This window comes from Sapajus apella, unplaced genomic scaffold, assembly GCF_009761245.1.
Source record: "Sapajus apella isolate SASKATOON/1434 unplaced genomic scaffold, GSC_monkey_1.0 scaffold48, whole genome shotgun sequence".
In the NCBI taxonomy this organism is placed as follows: Eukaryota; Metazoa; Chordata; class Mammalia; order Primates; family Cebidae; genus Sapajus; species Sapajus apella.
This window is the reverse complement of record NW_022436988.1, coordinates 8,368,889-8,391,010: the sequence shown is the minus strand read 5'-3', so window position 1 is coordinate 8,391,010 and position 22,122 is coordinate 8,368,889. Positions and strand designations below refer to the sequence as shown.

General features: G+C 52.0%; 1 protein-coding gene and 1 non-coding gene across 3 annotated transcripts; both read left to right on the top strand.

Moving 5' to 3' along the window:
- The first annotated feature begins 1,309 nt into the window (after positions 1–1,309).
- CD300A (CD300a molecule) lies at positions 1,310–20,279 on the top strand. Of its 2 annotated transcripts, none has more exons than XM_032241825.1 (8): positions 1,310–1,827; positions 2,000–2,173; positions 8,216–8,557; positions 9,189–9,342; positions 13,061–13,155; positions 16,858–16,895; positions 17,293–17,400; positions 19,494–20,279. In XM_032241825.1, exons 2-8 carry the CDS (start codon positions 2,134–2,136, stop codon positions 19,632–19,634), a joined length of 918 nt encoding a protein of 305 aa, XP_032097716.1. In that variant the 5' UTR covers positions 1,310–1,827; positions 2,000–2,133; the 3' UTR covers positions 19,635–20,279. The 2 variants fall into 2 exon arrangements, with proteins under 2 accessions (XP_032097716.1, XP_032097718.1); XM_032241827.1 differs by lacking the exon at positions 19,494–20,279 and adding an exon at positions 17,514–18,290.
- A 1,380-nt stretch (positions 20,280–21,659) lies between these two features.
- LOC116525888 lies at positions 21,660–21,823 on the top strand. The gene has a single exon (XR_004257877.1). It is a non-coding gene; the product is annotated as a U1 spliceosomal RNA (small nuclear RNA).
- The last annotated feature ends 299 nt before the right edge of the window (positions 21,824–22,122 follow it).

Below are 22,122 nucleotides of genomic sequence, written 5' to 3'. Positions count from 1 at the left end.
AAAACAAAAACAAAAACAACAACAACAACAAAAAACTGCAGCAGTGCCTTTTTTGGTCATGGTCGAATCAAAAATAATTTTTAGGAAACTTTGCAATGATCAGGCCACAGAAACCACCGAATGTGATGCATCTCATGTGTTTTTATGTTCAGCTCAATAATGTCGCCATCCAAAGTGTCTTGGATCTTTTTTTTTTTTTTTTGAGACACAGTTTCCACTCTTGTTGCCCAGGCTGGAGTGCAATGGCAAGATCTCGGCTCACTGCAATCTCTGTCTCCCAGTTTCAAGTGATTCTCCTGCCTAAGCCTCGTGAGTAGCTGGGACTACAGGTGCCCGCCACCAAGCCTGGCTAATTTTTTTGTATTTTTAGTAGAGACTGGGTTTCACCATATTGGCCAGGCTGGTCTTGAACTCCTGACCTCAGATGATCCACCCACCTCCCAAAGTGCTGGGATTCCAGGCGTGGGTCACCACGCCCGGCCAGTGTCTTGGATCTTGATGAGCTTTAGTCTCTGGCTGCATGGTAATAGAAATTCCCACGATGTCCTCCAGGCTCTGTCCTGGAATCTTCCAGCAGCAAAGCCCACAGGCCTCCGTGACGTCCTGACACCTTCCTGTGGCCAGAAGGAAGAGGAAAGGGAAAATTTCCAAAAGGAGCCAGAGGGAAGGACATTATTGGGACCCCAGAGCTGGCACAGGGCTCCGTGTGGGTGGACACTCTGAGCTTGGGGACTGCAAGCTCCCAGGTGATGCATTTCACATTAGTACTGGCATTTTCTGGGCTCTCCTGGTCATTCTGTACAAGCTGGGGTACTTACACAAGGCGCGTGTGAGACTGTGTGTTTGTGTGTGTGGGAATGTGTCCGTGTGTCTGAATGTGTATGTCAGTTGTGTGTGTGTGAATGTGTTTCAGTGTGTGTGAATGTGTATGTGTGAATGTGTTTGTATGTATCAGTGTGTGTGAATGTGTGTGAATGTGTGTGGCTAAGAGTGTGTGTGTGTGAGTGTATGTATGTGAGTATGTGAATGTGTGTGGGTGAGAGTATGCGTTTGTGTGTGTTGAGGGTGTATATGTGTGTGTGAATGTGAGTTTGTGAATGTGTTGTTTGTGAATGAGTATGTGTGTGAGTGTGTGAATGTTTGTGTGTGTGTGAATGTGTTTGTGTGTATGTGAACATGTGTGTGTGTTTGTATGTGTATGTTTGTGTATGTGAATGTGTGTTTGTATGAGTATGTGTGTGTGTTTGTGAATGAGTGTCTATGAATGTGTGTGTGTATGAGTACGTATGTGTGTGTGTATGTGTGTGTGTCTGTGAATGTGTGTATGTGTGTATGAGTATGTATGTGTGTGTGTTTGAGTGTGTATGTGTGAGTGTGCATGTATGTCTAGAGTCTGAACTGCGTGTGGATCAGGAAGGAAAAGGGTCCCTGCTGGCTCGCTGAGCCCCTGCTGTGCGCCCAGTGCCGAGCTGGCTCCAGTGGGGCTATATAGAAAGGAAGGCAGGGCTGGAGGGCCTCCCTGTCAAGTTGAGGACACATTTCCAAGACTAGGAACCATTCAGGGACTCTGAGGCTGATGACAAATCCCCTTCCCTGAGTCTGGATCCCCAGGTCTGGCCCCCAAGGGACTCAGGGAAAGGGCTCAGGGAAGGGACTCAGGGAAGGGGAGTTCCCAAGGGCAGCCTCCTCGTGGGCACCGCCCAGGGTGAGAGGAGCCGGCTCAGTGGGCCCCTCCCCCGGGGGTTGACCATCTTAACCACAGGGAAAGGAGGGAGGAGTTACTGGCCCTTCCACTAGAAGGAAACCTGGACCCCACAGACCCAGGAGGTGAGAGTTGGGGAGCAGGCCTGCCAGCTACGGGGTCACCACGGGGAGAGGTCTCATCACTAGCAATAGCTGAGGAACCTGCCGCCACCACCTGGGTTAAGGAGGTCATGCTGTTCCCAGGGGAGCCTCAGCCGGGTCTCCCCAGCTTCCTCCATTTTCTGACTGTCTCTAGGAAAAGAACCAAAAGCAGCTGAACAAGGAAGCAGCGCGGCACCAAGAAAAGCAGAAGTCGGAGGCTTGGAGACCCTCCCTGAGGCGCCGCGGTCCAGGCGCTTTGCAAGTGCCACCTGTGCTGGGGAAGGGGCCATGTGGCTGCCTTGGACTCTGCTGCTCCTCTGGGTCCCAGGTGAGGGGCTTTCTGCCCAGGAAAGTCTGCAGCAGGGAGGGTGTGAGGGGCAGGGCCACAGGGCAGGTGTCACACAAGACACCCTGAATCTGGACTCCGAGCAGAACGCAGAATGGGGTATGCTCTGTCCATCTTATATGAAGGACCATGCCCCTGGGAGAGGAAGGGGCCAGCCTCTCCCGGCTCTGCACCCATATACCTTGCTGGAATCACAGCGGGGTGAGTGATAAGGGGTGGCTGCAGAAGAGGGACTTTGTAGGTTTTCAGTTGAATTCTTACAGGAAGGGCGACGAGAGGCAGGATGTGTCCGGGTGGGTGGAAAGTGGCAGCCACTGGCGGCGAGGGACATGTGGGGAGGGTGGGGGCAATGCCTGGCTCACCAGGTGCAGGGTGTGGAGGAAGGGTGGGGGGCTGGGAGGGTGTGGGTAGGGAGGTCATTGGTCTCAGGAACATGGAGATTTAACCAGGGCAGCCCAGAGGCTGGAGTCTGAGCAGGGGGATGTCCTGAGGCCCGCTTGGCTGGGGGTGGCCCCAGCATGGGCCTGAGAACCAGAGGTCAGCCATCTGCAAGGAGGGGATATGGGATAGAAGGGGCAGAAAAGGTGGCAGGGAGGGCGAGGAGGGAAAAGAAACCGGGCAGAGAAGTGCTGATATCTTCTTTAGGGAGAACCGTGGGGTGGAGCCTTCCATGTCCAAGATCAGGCCTTCCTCCTGCAGTCACCTGCTGTGCCTTTGGTCAGTCCACGTCCACCGCTCTCCTCTGAAGGTCCTGTGCAGACTCTCAGGCCTAGTCCTAGGATATTTGACATCTTTTTGGTTGCTTTCCTTACAGATTGGAGGCGTTTTGTTTGTTTGTTTTTTGAGAGAGAGTCTCACTCTGTCATCCAGGCTGGAGTGCAGTGGCGTGATCTCGGCTCATGCAACCTCTGCCTCCCGGGTTCAAGTGATTCTTCTTCCTCAGCCTACTCAGTAGTTGGGATTACAGGCGGGTGACCACGCCTGGCTAACATTTGTATTTTTAGTAGAGACGGAGTTTCACTGTGTTGGCCAGGCTGGCCTCTGGTCTCAAACTCCTGACCTCACGATCCACCCGCCTTAGCCTCCCAAAGTGCTGGGATTACAGGCATGAGCCACTGCCCCAGCCCCTACAAAGTACCATTTTTATTATCTATAGAAATTATTTTTATCCTTTCAGCTATGAAGGAGGTGAATTACATTAAGAGATCTGGTCAGATTTTTGTCTTGCTATATTATGCTGGCTTCATGAAACGAATTAGTGAGATTTCCCTGTTTCTGTGTTCTCTGCAAATGTTTAAATACACCTGAAATTTTTTGTACCTTGAAGTTTAGAGAGAACTTGTAAAACCATCTGAGTTTTGCTTGTTTTCTTTTGGTGGAAGGGAAAGAATTTCTTAATAACACTCATCATTTTTGGCCTACATTTTTAAAAATCTAGCTGAATGCAGTGGCTCACACCTGTAATCCCAGAATTTGAGGAGGCTGAGGTGGAAGGATCACTTGAGCCCAGGAGTTTGAGACTGGCCTGAGCAATATAGCAAGACCCAATCTCTTAAAAGAAAAATCTATTCTTGGCCTACATTGGTAATTTAGATTTTCCTTAAAAATCATCAGTGTCGTTCAGGCTGACAGACTTATTTGTAGAGATTTGCAGATTAAACTGTTATATTTTTTTGAATTGTACATCTGTGTCTATTTTTTTGGTCTGGCTACCCACTAGTCTAGTTAATTGTTTGAGGCCAAGCATGGTGGCTCACGCCTGTAATCCCAGCACTTTGAGAGGCCAAGGTGGGGGGGATCACTGGAAGTCAGGAGTTCGAGACCAGCCTGGCCAACATGGTGAAACCCCGTCTCTACTAAAAACACAAAATTAGCCAGGCGTGGTGGCTCACACCCTGTAGTCCCAGGCACTTGAGAGGCTGAGACATGAGAGTCACTTGAACCCGGGCGGCAGAGGTTGCAGTGAGCCGAGATTAGGCCACCACACTCCAGCCTGGGTGACAAGAGCGAAACTCCATCTCAAAAAAATAAAATAATTAGGCGTTTGCCACTTCCAAAAGAAAAGTCCATTTTTAAATGTATGTACTAACTCCACTGTTGTTTCTTCTTTTGTGTTTTATATATATATATGATTCTTTTTGTTCGGTTTTTGTTTCTTATTTCACTGATTTCTGTGAATTCACAAATTCGTGAAAGAAGACCTGGTCCTATGTTGTGTATGCGTGTGTTCCTTTTCTGACCTCTTGAGTTGGACAATTGAGTCATTTATCTGAGAGTTAACGGGTCAAGACCCTGATCTTAAAGGAAAACATTAAGACAACAGATAAACATCCTGGTAGAGGACCCTGGCCCCAAAGCGGTCTCTCGTCTCCTGTTTATGCTTAGAGGATTGGTGCTGGGAGCGCTGGGGATACATGTGATTAGGGGAAGTAAACAGAGGGTTTTCTGACACTTCCCAATCTATAAATTATAATGCCACCTTCACAGGTGGGGCAGAGCTTTGGGGAGATTAGGTGATAGTTCTTTGTTTTTGTTTTTTTGAGAGAGTCTCACTCTGTCACCTAGGCTGGAGTACAATGGCATGATCTCGGTTCACTGCAACCTCCGCCTCCTGGGTTCAAGCGATTCTCCTGCCTCAGTCTCCTAAGTAGCTAGGATTGCAGGCATGCACCATCACACCCGGCTAATTTTGGTATTTTTAGTAGAGACAGGGTTTCACCATGTTGGTCAGGCTGGTCTCTAACTCCCGACCTCGTGATCTGCCCACCTCAGCCTCCCAAAGTGCTGGGATTACAGGCATAAGCCACCACACCTGGCCAGGTTACAGTTTTTTATCCAAGATTTCAGAGGGGAGAAGTTAACCAGGAGAGACAGAAAAGAGAGAGAGAGAGAGAAGAGAGGAGAGAGAATCCAAAGACAAGTCAGACACTGGAGGTGGGACGAGAGACAGGACTGGGTGCTGTGGGCAGAGGAGGTGGGGTCACTGAGGTCAGGAGAGAAGCCGAAATAGACAAAGAAAGGTGACGATTCACAGCTCAGGAGAGGCAGGGAATCGGGTCAGGACAGGGACCAGGAGCAGTATCTTGGGTGGAAGAGGGCTGGGAACTGACATTCATTCATTCATTCATTTATGTATATATGTATGTATGTTTTGAGATAGGGTCTCACTCTGTTGCCCAGGCTGGAGTGCAGTGGTATGATCACAGCTCACTGCAGTCGTCACCTTTTGGACTCAAGTGATCCTCCTGCCTCAGCCTGCTGAGTAGCTGGGAATCCAGGCACGTGCCACCACACCTTGCTAATTTTTTGTATTTTTGGTAGAGATGGGATCTTATCATGTTGCCCAGGCTGGCATCAACCTCCCAGGCTCAAGCGATCCCCCCACTTTGGCCTCCTAAAGTGCTAGGATTACAGGCATGAGCCACTCACTGGCCTATTTAAGACAGGATCTCACTGTCACCCAGGCTGGAGTGCAGTAATGTGATCATAGCTCACTGCAGCCTCAACCTCCTGGGCTAAAGTGGTCCTCCCACCTCAGCCTCCTGAGTAGCTGGGACTGCACATGTGCACCAGCACACCCAGGTCATTTTTGTATTCTTTTTTGTAGAGATGGGATCTCACCATGTTGCCCAGACTACATCTACTTATTAAGCAATTAGCATGTGTCAATTTTAGTGATTTGCGTTTTTCTAGAAAATCACATTCCTCTAAGTTTATGAATTTTTTGTAGGGAATTTCTGCAAAATGATATCTTGACTCTCCATTCTTCCTTCATCTATGGTCCTTTTCTCTTGTCATCTCTTATTCAGGGCAGCCCAAAGGTTATCCATCTTTATTAGCCCGAGTCATATGAAACCCTGTTGTCTTGGTCAAAAAGTTGAATCTTGGCCATTTCGTGTGATTCAACCTAATGTTATTTGCCGGGCGTTTTGCACCTGTGATCTCATTTAACACCCGCAAAGGCCATGTGAGGCAGGGACAATTGTCACCACTTCCTAGGCGAGGTGTCTGAAGCTCAGAGAGGTTAACTAACTTGTCTCAGAACACCCGATACATAATAGGGTAGAGATATAAATGCAGATTCTTCTGAGGTTCCTTCTGCTTCGTGCTGGCAATTGCCGCGGAGAGCCTCAGGAAACATCACACCTGTGACAAGCTTAGAAAGGCCTCCTCTGCAGGGGATCTGTACACCCAGGCCAGGAGGGGAGGCTTGCGGGGGCCTCTGGGAGAGGCACTGGGGAACTTGTCATCATCTTTGGGCAGCCATTGGCTGGGTGTGGAGCCGATGGGGTCGAGGAGGAGGGGTCATAAAGTTTCTATAAAAGGCCTACCATACTCAAGGCACCTGTAGACACTGAAGGGATGAGAAGGAGACCCTTACCTCCTGGGGCTTCCATTTCAGTGCTCCAAAAGTCCCATGTGAGGAGATTTAACCATTTGAAACAGTAAGTGAAATTAAAGAGTTCTGGCCAGGCGCAGTAGCTCACACCTGTAATCCCAACACTTCGGGAGGCCGAGGCAAGCAGATCACCTGAGGTCAGGAGTTCACAACCAGCCTGGCCAACATGGTGAAACCCCATCTCTACTAAAAATACAAAAATTAGATGGATATGGTGGACACCTGTAATCCTAGTTACTTGGGAGGCTGAGGCAGGAGAATCACTTGAACCCAGGAGGCGGAGGTTGCAGTGAGCCGAGATCCTGCCACTGCACTCCGGCCTGGGCAACAGAGCGAGACTCCATCTCAAAAAAAAAATAATAATAAGAGTTCTAACCTGAGGAAAGGAGAGCAAGCCCGCTTCCCACCATCCCCAGCCAATATGGGGCCCGATGACAGAATTACAAGGGCAGTGAGACACTTCACACATAACTGCCCAGCGGGCACATGCCCATCTGCCTGGGAGAGGGATCGTGTGTCCTCTGCTTGGTGGCAGACACTAGCTTCCAGCCATCACCTTACTTTCCCTACTTTGCATCTGAGAATTATTTGTGAAAATGGCAGACCTAATTTTCAAGGAAGCTCATTTATTTCAGAGATTTAAGTCTAGAAGAGCTGGGCAAAATAAGGTAAGACACAGGACGAATGAAAGTTTTTGTCAATGCGCCTTCTGCATTTGTGACTATGAGATGGAGTCTCACTGTCACTCAGGCTAGAGTGCAGTGGCACCATTGCAGCTCAACGTAACCTCCGCCTCCAGGGTTGAAGCGATTCTCGTGCCTCAGCTTCCCAGTAGCTACAATTACTGGGGTGTGCTGCCATGCGGGCTAATTTTTGTATTCTTAGTTGAGACGGGGTTTCACCATGTTGGCCAGGCTGGTCTCGAACTCCTGGCCTCAAGTGATCCACCTGCCTTAGCCTCCCAAAGTGCTGGGATTACAGGCATGAGCCACTGTACCTAGCCAGTATTCTTGTCAAAATGGCTTGACAACCCTATTGCTGTCCAGGTTTGTCCCCTGGTGGGACCAGATCAGTATGTTGGGTGGTCTTCCTCTCGCTGGGGTGCCCAGGGCTGGGGTGGCCCTCCCGGGAAGGCAGGTACTTAGGGGTAAGTTCTCATGTTCCTGGCAGATTTGGAAGTAGGAGGCCCCTGTGGGTGAGAGGGGTGGGAAGGGTAAGGAAAAGGAGGCAGGGGGCTGGAGAAAGGGGCTGCTGTGAGCAAAATCTCGGGGTCGCAGAGCAGAAAAGAGAATGCTCAAGGTATGACCTGGCTGATGGGGCTGATATGAGGTGAAGGAGTCAGGGGCGGAGGGCTGGGGTGCTGATGGAGCGTTTGGGAATCTTTGGAGGAGGTGACCCCAGGGCACCCAGCCTGAGCCCTTCCAGTCTCTATGGAAGCCTCTGCCCCATTCCCACTTGTGCACGGAGGGAGCCTCTCACCCCCAGTCCCCACTCCTGGGTGGACAGGGCCTGTCTGCCTGCCGCTGCCTCCTCCACACCCCCAGGGTTCATGCAGCCCTGACCCCGGGGCACCCCTGGCCAGGCCCATCTGAGGAGGAGCCTGGACTCGGGCTTGTGTTTTCCAGGCTGTTTTGCTCTGAGCGGCCCCCGCACCGTGGCGGGCCCCCTGGGGGGATCCCTGAGCGTGCAGTGTGGGTATGAGGAGGAACACAGGACTCTCAACAAATACTGGTGCAGAGTACGGTGGACTATTGGATGTGCCAAGATTGTGGAGACCAAAGAGTCAGCAGGAAAACTGAGGAACGGCCGAGTGTCCATCAGGGACCGTCCTGCAAACCTCAGCTTCACAGTGACCCTGGAGAATCTTACAGAGGACGACGCAGGCGCATACTGGTGTGGGGTGGATACACCATTGCTCCAAGACTTTCATGATCCCTTCATCCAGGTTGAGGTGTCCGTGTTCCCAGGTGAGCCCCTCCTTCCCTCAGTGCCTAAACAGGCCTCAGGTTGGAATTATTGGGGCCAGAATCAGATCAGAGACGCGAAGCAGTGTGTGTGTGTGTGTGTGTGTGTAAGAGAGGGAGAGAGATGGGGCCAGGGGAACAGTCAGTGGGTCTCTCTTGGAGCAGCTGACACCTCTGCCCAGTATTGAAGAAGGGAAGGGTCCGGTGACAGGGAGGCTGAGAGAGCATTGCCTGCAAAGGAGCCAGGAGCGCACCTGAGGCTCAGCACCACGGAAGTGCACCTGCATGGGGAAAGAGTAGGGCTGAACAGAGAGGCTCTGGGGGCCAGATGGGAAGCTGCTGCTCTCAGGGGGAGCCTTATCATGTGACAGGTCAGATTTGCAGTGTGGACTGGCTCCTCTGCAGCATGGCGGCTCACAGGAGCACCTGGACCCTCAGCAGCAGGACGGAAAATCAGGACCATTGGGAGTGGAACCTGGGTCCTGTTTAGAAATGCCCAGTTGGCCCAGGAGGTCCTGCATCCCGCCCCCTTCCTGAGTGGGCATTTCGCATGAAATCAAACCAGAAAGGCATCCTGAGCGGTGGGAGAGTGTGAGGACAGCTCCCTGGGTCTGACTTGTGGTTTTGTCACCAGCATCAACGTCAATGACACCTACCAGTGTCACTGTAGCCAGGACCTCAACAATCACAACTGCATTTCCACCTGTGCCATCCACTACCCTGTTGACAGTGAGTGCCACCCATAGTACCAGCATCCAGGAGGACAATGAGGAGGTCATGAACTTACAGTAAGCACCCTAGCCCCTGAGACACGGAGGGGACCCTGTGGGAAGGAGCCCAGGGTGGGGACCTCGGCCATGTAGGTGCGCACCGCTCCTTTTGCCCCAGGCCCAGGTTGGAAACCAGTCTGTATACTCCGGCTTGGACCTGTCCTTGGCTTTGGAAGGGGGCTCAGGTAAGGGAGAAGTTGGGGGGCAGATGGAAGGAAAGTGATAGTTACTGAGCGCTGGTGACATCCTGCGAGGCCTGTGTTAGACGCTTCATGTGAGTATTCTCATTTGCCCTTCACCGCAGGCCTGTGCTGTCGCCATCCCTGTATTAGTTCGTTTTCACACTGTTGATAAAGACATACCCAAGACTGGGTAAATCATAACGAAAAAGAGGTGAGCCGGGCGCGGTGGCTCACGCCTGTAATCTCAGCATTTTGGGAGACCAAGGCAGGCGGATCACCTGAGGTCAGGAGTTTGAGACCAGCCTGACCAACATGGAGAAACCCCATCTATACTAAAAATACAAAATTAGCCAGACCAACATGGAGAAACCCCATTTATACTAAAAATACAAAATTAGCCGGGTGTGGTGGCGCATGCCTGTAATCCCAGCTACTCAGGAGAACTGCTTGAACCTGGGAGGCAGAGGTTGCGGTGAGCCGAGATCCTGCCATTGCACGCCAGCCTGAGCAACAAAAGCGAAACTCCATCTCAAAAAAATAAAAAAAAAGAGAAAGCGGTTTAATGGACTCACAGTTCCACATGGCTGGGGCGGCCTCACAATCATGGCAGAAGGCAAAAGGCACATCTTACATGGCAGCAGGCAAGAGAGAGAATGACAACCAAGCAAAAGAGGTTTCCTCTTATGGAGCCATCAGATCTCGTGAGACTTAATTCACTACCATGAGAACAGTATGGGGGGAACCACCCCATGATTCCATTATCTTCCACCAGGTCCCTCCCACAACATGTGAGAATTATGGGAGCTACAATTCAAGATTAGATTGGGTGGGGACACAGCCAACCCATATCAATCCCCATTTTGCAGATGAGTAAACTGAGACTCAGAGAGGTTAAGCAATTTGTCCAGTCAAGTAGCTACAAGAGGCAAGGCTAAGCTTCCAATTCTGGTTTAAGTGACTCCAAAGCCTCAAGTTCTCCGCTCTAAATAGTGGTTCTTAACCTTTTTGGGGGTCGCCAACCCCACATAGAATCTGACATCTATAGACACTCTCCCCAGAAAAACACATACAGTCACAAACAATTTCTGGGGTTCGTGGACTCCCTACTCTAGCGCAAAGCCCCACAATTCAATCCTGGTGCTGGTGACCTGGAGTTGCTAAAGACCCCACAGGTGAAGAGCTTCAACATCCACAAGACCACTCTGATTTAGATGCTAGCCAAACTTTGGGGATCCCCAGAGCACCACACTTCTGACCAACTGGCTGCAAATTTGGGGGTCCCCAGGACCCCCTCAAGTTCCATAATTTGTTAGACTCAAAACTCTGGAAAGCATTAAATTACAGTTTTATCGTAAAGGATAAAGATTAGGACCAGCCAATGAAGAGACACATAGGACAAGGCTTGGGAGGATCCCAGTCAGAGCTTCTGTGCCCTCTCCAGGTGGAATCAGGGAGCATCACCTGCATCACTCCCCACCGCCCCCCACCCCACCTCAATGTGTTTATCAGCCAGGACACTCCTCCAAGCTTTGGTGTCCAGAGTTTTTACTGAGTTTCATTACGTAGATATGATGTGATTGAACTGTCTCCACCTCCAATCCCTCTTTGAGAGGTTGGGCTGGTTCAGGGCTCCAAATCTCTAATGACATGGTTGATCTTTGTGGTGACCAGCCCCATCCTGTTGTCTCAGCTCTTAACAAAGTCCAGGTGTGATTCATGAACAAGAAAGACACTCCTAATTCTTGACAAATTCCAAGGATTTAGAGCCTCCCTCCTAAGACCCAGGGACAAAGGCCAGCCAGATTCTTTACTAAATAATACCCAGAAGACCCCCCACAGGCTTTTGCCAGCCCAGAATCACAATCTCAATATTGAGATTGACAAGGCAAAATTCAGGCTTGAACATGCCACTTCCAGAAGTTTACCTTGGAGATACACAGAGATGGCAGAGCTGGGTTCTGTAGGGCCTGAAGGTTGTGCAATTTGTGGATGGGGGGCAGGACAATCACTTTTATTTTTTTGAGATGGAGTTTTGTTCTTGTTGCCCAGAATGGAGTGCAGTGGTGAGATCTCGGCTCACCACAACCTCCGCCTCCCGGGTTCAAGCAATTCTCCTGCCTTAGCCTCCCGAGTGGCTGGGATTACGGGCATGCGCCACCACGCTTGGCTAATTTTGTATTTTTAGTGGAGACAGGGTTTCTCCATGTTGGTCAGGCTGGTCTTGAACTCCTGACCTCAGGTGATCCACCTGCCTCAGCCTCCCAAAGTGCTGGGATTACAGGTGTGAGCCACTGTGCCCGGCTGGGGGAGGCAGCAATCTAAGAAAAAGATGAGAAAATTATGAATGCACATGTAGGTATGAAGGAGGGGGCCCAAGGAGTAGAGGGGCCTGAAGCTGGGCTGCGTCAGCCTCCTGGTCAATTTGCTGCTGCGTGGTCAGGTGGAAAAGGTGGAGCTGCAAGGCAATTTATAAGCAACATTTACCATTGCAAAGGAGTGGGGGAAATGCCCATTCAGAGGGAACATTTCAATAAATCATGGTTTATCCGTGTGTTGGAATACCATGCAGCTATAGGAAAGAGTGAGGGACTTCTTTATGTACTGATGTGGAAAGACCTCTAAGATTTATTGTTAAGTAAAACCAGAATATGTTAGATGAGGCCTCCTTTGTGTGAAAAGAGAAGGGAAATCCTGTACATTCATAAGAGAGAAGGGAAATCTATACATTCATATGTGCTTGTATACACATAAACTGGAAGGTTCTTAAGAACAGCAGGTGTGTTTATGTAGGGAAATTGGGGGATGTGTAAATGGGGGATATGTAGAAAGAGGGCTTTATACTGTCTTTTTTTTTTTTTTTTTTTGAGACAGAGTCTTGCTCTGTTGCCCAGGCTGGAATGCTATGGCGCAATCTCAGCTCACTGCAACCTCTGTCTCCTGGGTTCAAGCAATTCTCCTGCCTCAGCCTCCCAAGTAGCTGGGATTATAGGCGCCTGCCACCACATCCAGCTAATTTTTTGTATTTTTAGTAAAGACAGGGTTTTACCATGTTGGCCAGGCTGGTCTCAAACTCCTGACCTTGTGATCCACCTGCCTCAGCCTCCCAAAGTGCTGGGATTACAGGCTTGAGCCACTGCGCCCAGCCACTGTCTGATTTTTTAAAAGTTGACTTTAAAAGTTACTTAGAAAATTGACCTTAAAAAGTTGGAGAAGGAGAGCAGGTGTGTTGGTTCGTACGGGTCATCCCAGCACTTTGGGAGGTTGAGGCAGGAGGGCGGCTTGAGCCCAGGAGTCTGAGACCAGCCTGAGCAATATAGCAAAATTGCGTCTCTACAGAAAAGTTAAATACTAGCTGGGCATGGTGGCCTGTGCCTGTAGTCCCAGCTACTCAGGAGGCTGAGGCAGGAGGATCACTTGAGCCCAGGGGTTCGAGGCTGCAGTGGGCCATGGTCACCACTGCACTCCAGCCTGTGTAACAGAGCCAGATCCTGTCTCAAAAAGAATAACGTGGGGAAGGCAAGCTCGCCCACCTCACCATCCTGCGCCTCCTCCAGGCTCCCGCTGCTCCTCTCCCTGCTGGCGCTGTTGCTGCTTCTGTTGGTGGGGGCCTCCCTGCTAGTATGGAGGATGTTTCAGAAACGGGTCAAAGGTGAGTTGGCTCCCCACACCCCTCTCCCCCCGCCTGGGGTGGTCAGGCCCTGACCACAGCCACGCATTTCGAAGCTATGTCCTTGTTCCCTGGTATTGCCACCAAATGCCACACCCAGACCACACATCCTGGGCGATCCCACAGGGCTGGTCCCAGAGGAGGCACCCTTGAGTGCGGTGGTTACAGGCTGCAAGAGGTGGCTCCCTAGCAGGAGGCTTGAGGGTGGCTGCCCCATGAAGCTGTGACCCTCTTCTCAAAAAAATACAATACCGTGGAGAAGGCAAGCTCGCCCACCAGGGATTACAGGCGTGAGCCACCTCACCCGGCCAGTGTCTAATTTTATTAAATTGACCTTGTCTATCTACTTTAAAAGTTAGAGAAAAAACTTTGGCATGGTGAGCTGGGCACAGTGATGTGCATCTATAGTTGCAGCTACTGAGGAGGCTGAGATGGGAGGATCACTTGAGCCCAGGAATTCAAGACCAGCCTGTGTATATAAAATAAAATAAACGCTTGCATGGTCTCCCCACCATAAAAAGTCCGGGTCCCTATGGGAGCCATGGCCCTCCATGATCTGGCCCAACCCACCTCCCTCTCCCTGTCCGTGCACTCCGGAAACAAACTTCTTGGATCTCCTTGTGCTTTAATGAGCGCCTCAAGCTCAGCCTCTCCTTCTCTCGTTCTGGGTTTGCTCTGAGCACTTGGAGGGTCTCCCCAGGCCTCCCTCCCCTGCCCTCTCTTCCCTGCCCTCTCTCCCCGGCCCTCCCTCCCTGGCCCTCCCTCCCCTGCCCTCTCTCTCCAGCCCTCCCTCCCTGGCCCTTTCTCCCCTGCCCTCTTTCCCCAGCCCTCCCTCCCCTGCCCTCTCTCTCCCGCCCTCCCTCCCTGGCCCTCTCTCCCCTGCCCTCTCTCTCCAGCCCTCTCTCCCCCCTCCCTCCCCTGCCCTCTCTCTCCAGCCCTCTCTCCCTGGCCCTCCCTCCCCTGCCCTCTCTCTCCAGCCCTCTCTCCCTGGCCCTCTCTTCCCTGCCCTCTCTCCCCAGCTCACTCCTGGTGAACTCTAACAGTTGTCCTCAAACTTCCTGTTCCCTGGGACATCTTCTTTGACTCCAAAGAGTGGCTTGGGCCCCTCCTGGTTATACCTCTGCTGTCACAGACTTTGGGGAACCAGACTGTCATTGCTGGCTTCCTCACCTGCCTTCCCACAGGCATATGCTTCAAGGAGGTACAGAACCAATATTCATCAAATTAATGTGTTATTCAATATCTCCAGCCACAACGGGCACCCCAGGGGCCTCCAGGCAACCTCTAGTCCAGCCGCCATCCTCTGAGCTCAGATTAAAAGAGAGAACAGGAACTCTTGGCACTCAGTAAGTAGGTGCTCAATAAATACCTGATAGGCAAATTGAATAAGCACAGGAACAGAGGCACACATGGAGGTGTGGCCACCAGTCCTCTAGGAGAGCACATCCCTGGCCGAGGTGAAGTGTAAGCCTGAAGCTTCCTCCCTGTTTGGAGAGCTTGAGATTCCACTGGCAGAAGATTCTCAGAGGAATCTTTGTCCAAAGCCTTCCAAGACCTCAGTGAGACTGGTGTGGGAAGAGATGGGTTATCCCATCCCATAGCTGCAGGAGACGATGGTGCAGGCTTGGTGGGGGCACTGCTCACACACACACACCCCCCAGTGCCTCCCGTGGTCCCAGGCCTTAGGGGGAGAAATCAGCCTCAGTTGATCTGTGCAGGGTGAAAGGGAAGATAATCACTTCCTCTTTCCTGCCAGCTTTGCTTGAGTCATTTTCTGGTAACCCCACTCTAAACTTCAGCACCCACGTGGACGTCGCTGACCACATAGGCGCTTGTCTCAGCTCTGAGCCCCTTTCGGTTTCCTCATTGCCCTTTCACCCAGAAAGACTCTCGCTCCTCAAAGAGCCTTCTTCCGCTTAAAGAGGATGTATGTGATGGTTGTAGGAAATCTGAAAAACGAGTAAAGGCACAAAGCAGGAAATAAATTCCCTATCATCAATGATAACTAAAAACCCCACCACCTAGAGAAAACCAGCCACTGGCACCTAAGTATGTCCTTCCAGTCTTCCTTCTCTGCCTATATATATCCATCTATGATTTTTTTTTTTTTTTTGAGATGGAGTCTTACTCTCTCTCCCAGGCTGGAGTGCAGTGGTGTGATCTTGGCTTGCTCCAGTCTTGACCCCCCAGGCTCCAGCAATCCTCCTGCCTTAGCCTCACAAGTAATGGGGAATACAGGTGCTCACCTCCACGTCCTGCTAATTAATTTTCTTTTTTTTTTTTGCAACTATGTTGCCCAGCCTGGTCTTGAACTCCTGAGCTCAAGCCCAGAGTGCTGGGATGACAGATGTGAGCCACCACACCCAGCCAAGCATCTGCGATTTCTTAACAAATTGACCTCATACCACTCATTCTCTTTTAAACCTGTGTTTTCCCACTTAACATATTGTACCACGTTCCCAGCTATTAAATGCTCTAAAAATCACGGGCTACAGAGTTTACCAGTGTCTTAAACTTCCTTTAAGGCATCCTCAGTAACAAGATAAAGGCTTTCTGTTCAAACATTTTTGACTCTCTGTCCCCTGCTTTGCAAGTCCCTGTGCTGCCCCATGTGCCAGGCCTATGCTGGGCCCTGGGGACACCATTGTGACCGGGGTAGACTGAGTGTCACCTTCAGTGAGCTTCCCCTGCGGCTGGCTCCCCAGAGCCTTCTCACTACCACCCTCCTTCCACCCTCCTTCCCTGGCTTTGAACTCCTGTCTCTTCCCCATCAGCTCTTTTTTGCCTTCTCATTAGAAGATCTGTCCCAGGTGGGGACAGGGAGGGCGGCATGGCACCTGCACACAGCATTTGGAAACAGAGCACTGTGCACCCCAGAGTACCCAGCTGCATGCTCTGTCAGGTCAACTGCGGCTCAGCAAGCCCGTCACTGTCCATGGTCCTGTGTCTCCCAACTGTGGGGTCCTCCGCTTTCATTCTGGGAGCTCCCTGAGGGGTGGACAGAGTGTCTCTCCCAGTTTCATCCAGTGCAGTGGGCTCTGTGGTTGCCTGGAGGTGGGCCTAACCAAGGGCATTGGTGGCGTGTGTCACCCACTGCCCACCTGGTCTGGGCTCCCGGGGTGAAAGGGTCAGGGTGTACAGGGCTGTGTGCACAGGCAGCTCCCCTACAGAGCAGGTACCAGGAGCCAAGGGCTGTGTGAGCCCGAGCTGGGATGCCTGGGGCTGACAGGCCTCCTTCCCTACGGCCCGGGGTAGCAGGAAGGTGGGCTGCCTGGGAGGGCAGACCTCAGGCACCGGGATGGGAGCAGAGGCTCCCAGCGACTTCCCACAGCCGGGTGCAGCCTCAGTCCCAGATGCACAGGCTTTTTCAGTGGTTCCTCCCCTGGAAACGTTTGTGTGACGTCCTGTGTTGACAGCTTGCTTACCGTGGACAAATAGATCCTCTCCTCCAGCTGGGATCTATTTGTCCATTTATTCATTCATCCTGTGTTCATTCATCCATTTACTAAGTCACTAATTCACTCATTCAACAAACCCTTGAGTTCCTAGCAAGCCTCGGGCCTGAAGGGCTAGGTCCCCAGGGCTGAGGTCTCCAGGGAAAGGCCTTTGCCCAGAAGGCTCATAGGGCCCTCCGTCCAGCCCTTGCTCCAGGATTCAACCTCCTTCCTCTCCTGTTGTCTCTAGCTGGTGAGCATTCAGAGCTGTCCCAGAACCACAGGCAGGTAAGGGGGGCTTCAGCAGGACGTGTCTCCGGTGGCTGGGCAGAGGGTACAGAGGATGCTGGGGAGTTGGACAGTCTCATCAGCCAATGGAGGATGGATGGAGCGTGGAGCTCGCCCAGAGCAGGACAAATGCCGCTGGGTCACTGGGTCTTGTTCCGAGTCCCAGCCAGCCTGTCCCCTCCCCTCCAGGGCACATAGAATGAAGTGGGGGCCCTCCCAGCAGAGCTGACCTGGGGAACATTCAACTACTTGGCAGGGTGGGGTGGAGGCAGGAAGGGGAAGGTCGGGGCTGAGATGCTCAGAGCATAGAGGAAGGGAGACACATGCAGAGACGCAGGGACAGAGGCTACAGGGCTCCGTGGACACCCACCCGACACCTCCTGCCCCCCTCCCCCAGGCTGCCGAGGAGAGTGAGCAGTACTACGCAAATCTGGAGCTGCTGACGTGGCCTCTGCAGGAAAAGCCAACACCATCAACGCAGGTAGAAGTGGAATACAGCACCGTGGTAAGTGCGGGAAACTGCTGTGGGGCATGCGGCCCCTGGGCTGTGGTAGGGCACCCCTGGGGGTGGGCAGAAGGGGAAGGAAGGGGTCAGCTTGGTGATCTTGCACCTCTCAGGGACAGGGCCACACAGAGATGGAGCAAGTGTAGATTTTGCCAGAGCAGGGGTCCTTAGAAGGGCTTGGTGTCACTGTGGCTGGGGGTCGGGGGGTGGCCACCAGCTGCGGCCTTGACAGTCCATGAAGTCCGGGATGGGTTAAGCACCTGCTGTATATCATGCGCCAAGGTGAGAACCTACCATTTCTCACTGTTTTGGTCTCATCATCTCTTTGGCATCAATTCTGCTTTCCAGGTTTTTGTCTGTGACCCGCTGTGGGTCAATCCTAGGGCACAGCCACCTTCAACTGGGATAAGGGATGGGGCTGCCTCCCTGGGTGGTGATGCACCTGCTAGGGGGAAAATTCGAGCAGAGGCTGGGGGTCACTTGGTGGACAGGATGGGTAAGCATCATAGATGCTTAAAGGACCCCCCAGGCCTGGGAGCCCCTCAGACAGGTTGTGTGGTGCCGCGGAGGACTGGTGCCAGGGAGACAGGGGATACTGTTGCTGGTCTGCCTGGAAAAGCGGCCCAACTCCCTGGGATGTCTCCATCTGCTACCATTCTCCCCAGGCCGCTGTTCTTGCATCGGCCAGAGGAAGAGGGATATAGTCCTGTCACTTCCGAGTCCCCTGATAGCCACGCCCCTCCCCGACCTCCAGACAGCTGGCTGGATGAGGATAAAAGTGGTCTGGGAGCCCAGGGTCCTGGATGGTTCCTGGCCAAGTTTCTTTTCTCTTTTTCTTTTTTTGCGTCTCACTGTGTCGCCCAGGCTGGAGTGCAGTGGCACAGTCTTGGCTCGCTGCAATTTCCGCCTCCCAGGTTCAAGCGATTCTCCTGCCTCAGCCTCCCAAGTAGCTGGGACTACAGGCACGTGCCACTGCACTGGCTAATTTTTGTATTTCTAGTAGACACAGGGTTTTACCATGTTAGCCAGGCTTGTCTTGAACTCCTGACCTCAAGTGATCTGCCTGCCCTGGCTTCTCAAAGTGCTGGGATTACAGGCATGAGCCACCTCGCCCGGCCAGCTGCTGGCCAAGTTTCTGAGCACCCCTGCAACGGTCAAGCCTGATCCCTTCCTTGCATAACATGATCCTGTGTCCACACAGCTTCGTGGTCTGGGACCAGCAACAGCCTTGTTTCTCTAACTGGGTATCTCATGCTCTAAAGTGGATAGGGCATGGCCTTACTCTTCTCCCGGCCCCCTTGGTATAAGTTGGGACTCATGCCCACAGCACAATGAGTTAATCAGAGCTGCAGGGCCAACAGGGTGCCCCTATACTGGCCTCAACTCTACCTCAAGAGCTAGGGGTCCTCTGCAGAAGGGACCTGTGGCTGCTTCATTGTGAGAACTTTTCTTTATTTTTTTTGTGACGGGGTCTCACTCTGTCACCCAGGCTGGAGTGCAGTGGTGCAATCTCAGCCCATTGCAACCTCTGCCTCCCCGGTTCAAGCTATTCTCCTGCTCACCCTCCTGAGTAGCTGGGATTACAGGTGCCTGCCACCACACTCAGATAATTTTGGTATTTTTAGTAGAGACAGGGTTTCACCATGTTGGTCAGGCTGGTCTCAAACTCCTGACCTCAAGTGATCTGCCCTCTTCAGCCTCCCAAAGTGCTGGGATTATAGGCGTGAGCCGCTGCTCCCAGCTTCAAGAACATTTCATCAAGAGAAGCACAGAGGTGTCTCAGGGGAGCCCAGTCAACTCTCAAGGCCTCAGTTTCTTCCCGTAGAATAGACCAGGGTGGGTCAGCCCTGAGGAGCCCAGGGAGCCTCCTGCCTCTGATGCCGGGGACATCGTGCTGTGGCTTGCCCAGGTTGGGAGGAAAAGCTGGGTGGACAGGATCGTGGAGCCCGGTCCTCAGGAGGGAAAGAGGCCGGGACAGTGGAGCCTCTATAGTGAGGCCTCCCCAAGGCCCCTCAGGTGTCCCCCCTCCTCCGTCCTGTGCTGGGGGTCCTTCCTAACCCTGCCTCTCCTGAGCCTCTGGTTTCTCTCTGCAGGCTGCCCCCAGGGAAGAACTTCACTATGCCTCAGTGGTGTTTGACTCCCAGAGTCAGAATTCTAATGCCAACAGGATAGCTGCTCAGAGGCCCAGGGAGGAGGAACCAGATTCAAATTACAGTGTGATAAGGAAGACATAGGCCTGCCTCGCTGTCTGCCCCAGGAAGCCCAGGGATGGCTCCCTTGTCCCTGGCCCACGTCCTCCTCAGCCTGCCCTCAACGACAGTGACCAACAGACAGGCAGCTGGGTTCCCCAGGCCGTCCCACTGGTGCCATCAGCTTGGCTGGCTTCCCTGAGGGCCGGCAGAGCTGGGGGTTCCAGGGAGCAGTAGGAAGCACTCCCAGCTGCCAGCGCCTGTTGCCTCTTTCCCCTTTGCCCCGGCTTCATCCTGGCTCTGTGTCTGGAGGACGAAGCTCCTTCCCATGTGGCTCCAGGAAAAGATGTGGCTCACATAGGCGGCATCTGCCAATAGCTTTGTCAATTACAGCCCCATAGGAACGTCTGGAATTGCTTGGGAACTGGGGAGAACTGGCAAGAAGAGCCAAAGCAGCGATCTGTTCACATGGGGACGATGGTGGGGGGACCCCAGGGGGAGCCCACGAAAGATCAAGTCCCTCCCCATCTCACAGACAAGGAAACCAAGACCAGAGGGAGGAGAGGATTGCTCATGGCTCCAGAATCAGTGGCAAGTTTCTCAGGACTCTTAGGTTTATTTTTAACATGAGATATAAAAACAGTTTCAAATATCTTCTTAAGGGAGAAGTAAAAAGTTATTTAAACAATGCCTGCTACGTGTCTGCAATCCTCTGCTGAAGAAAACTCCCGGCTTTGATGTCAGATGAGTGCAGAGAAGGCTTGAGGGCACGGGTTGGGGACATCCTAAGAGAAGTTCTCCCTGAGTGGGAGAAGAGGGGTCACAGCTGCTTCTCACCATGACGTCTGTTTGTTTGCTTGTTTGTTTTTTGGAGACATGGCCTCGCTGTGTCCCCCAGGCTGGAGTGCAGTGGTACGATCACAGCTCACTGCAGCCTGGAGCTCTCAGGCTCCTGAGTAGCTGGACTACAGACACGTGCCGCCATGCCTGGCTTTTTTATTTTTTGTAAAGATGGGGTCTCGCTACGTTGCCCAGGCTGGTCTTGAACTCTTGGCCTCAAGCGATCCTTTTGCCTTGGCCTCCCTGAGTGCTGGGATTACAGCATGAGCCACCATGCCTCGCCATGTCTATAATGGAAAACACAGCAGTTTTCTTGTCAGGAGATTTGATTTAAAGAGTTGTCCAGGCTCTCTTGAGTCTGTGGCAGCTGCCAACAGCTTTATGTGTTTATTTTTTAATTTTAATTTTTCCTTTTTAGAGGCAGGGCCTCACTGTGAGGCTCAGCCTCGAACTCCTGGAGTTGTGCAACATGGACTCCTGGATCTGAAAGGTGAGGCTGCCACAGAGCCTATAATGTGGGCAGGGCTTAGATGTGTATCTGGTATGGAGGGGAACTCAGAAACGGTTGTTGACTTCACTTGAATTGAGCCCGGTCACGTTCCAGTCCTGACCTGCAGTAACCCTTCTTGGGGTCCTGTTTCCAGAGACAGAATTCTGCCTCTGGAATTCTGGTTTAAAACACAGAGGCGCGTGGCACCAGACAGATTCTAAGACTCAGAAGGTTGTTTGAAGGACCCCTTCTCCTCAATAGGAGTGAACTTTAATTCTCTATGATTCTCTGAATCAATATTTTTTCTTTAATTCAGTCTGAATTTCTATCAATTAGAAGTAAGTCTTCGGCCGGGCACGGTGGCTCACACCTGTAATCCCAGCATTTTGGGAAGCAGAGGTGGGTGGATCATGAGGTCAAGAGATCAAGACCACCCTGGCCAACATGGTGAAACCCCATCGCTACTAAAAATAAAAAAATTAGCTGGGTGTGGTGGACACCCCTGTAATCTCAGCTACTCAGGAGTCTGAGGCAGGAGAATCACTTGAATCCGGAAGGTGGAGATTGCAGTCAGCCAAGATCTCACCACTGCACTCCAGCCTGGCGACAGAGCAAGACTCTGTCTCAAAAAAAAAAAAAAAAAGTAAGTCCTCTGTAAAATGCAAATGTCTAGGCTGTCAGTTGGTAATCAATGCCAGCCACTGTAACAACCACAACCTCCGTAATAAAACTGGGTGGAGATACTTACCTGGCAGGGGAGATACCATGATCATGAAGGTGGTTTTCCCAGGGTGAGGCTTATCCGTTGCACTCTGGATGTGCTGACCCCTGCAATTTCCCCAAATGTGGGAAACTCAACTGCATCATTTGTGGTAGTGGGGGACTACATTCGTGCTTTCCCCTGTTTTTAAATTATTTAAAAATTTAAAAATAAATTAATTAATTAAAAAGAAAACTGAGTGGAGTGGCAGCGACGAGGCTGGGGCAGGAGCATGTAACAGCCACAGCCACACACTGGACCCGGCCCCTTGCCCTGTCAATCTCTACGGCTTGGTGGAAGAATAAGTTCCGAGGTATAAACCACCTGCCCCTTGGAAAGTGGCAGCCCCTTGGGAGTCCTTCCTATCACTTCCTACCGGTGAGTCTCAGTTGGGACCACCCCCATTCTCCAAGGAGGTCTCACAGCAGGAGGGAGTGGGCTGG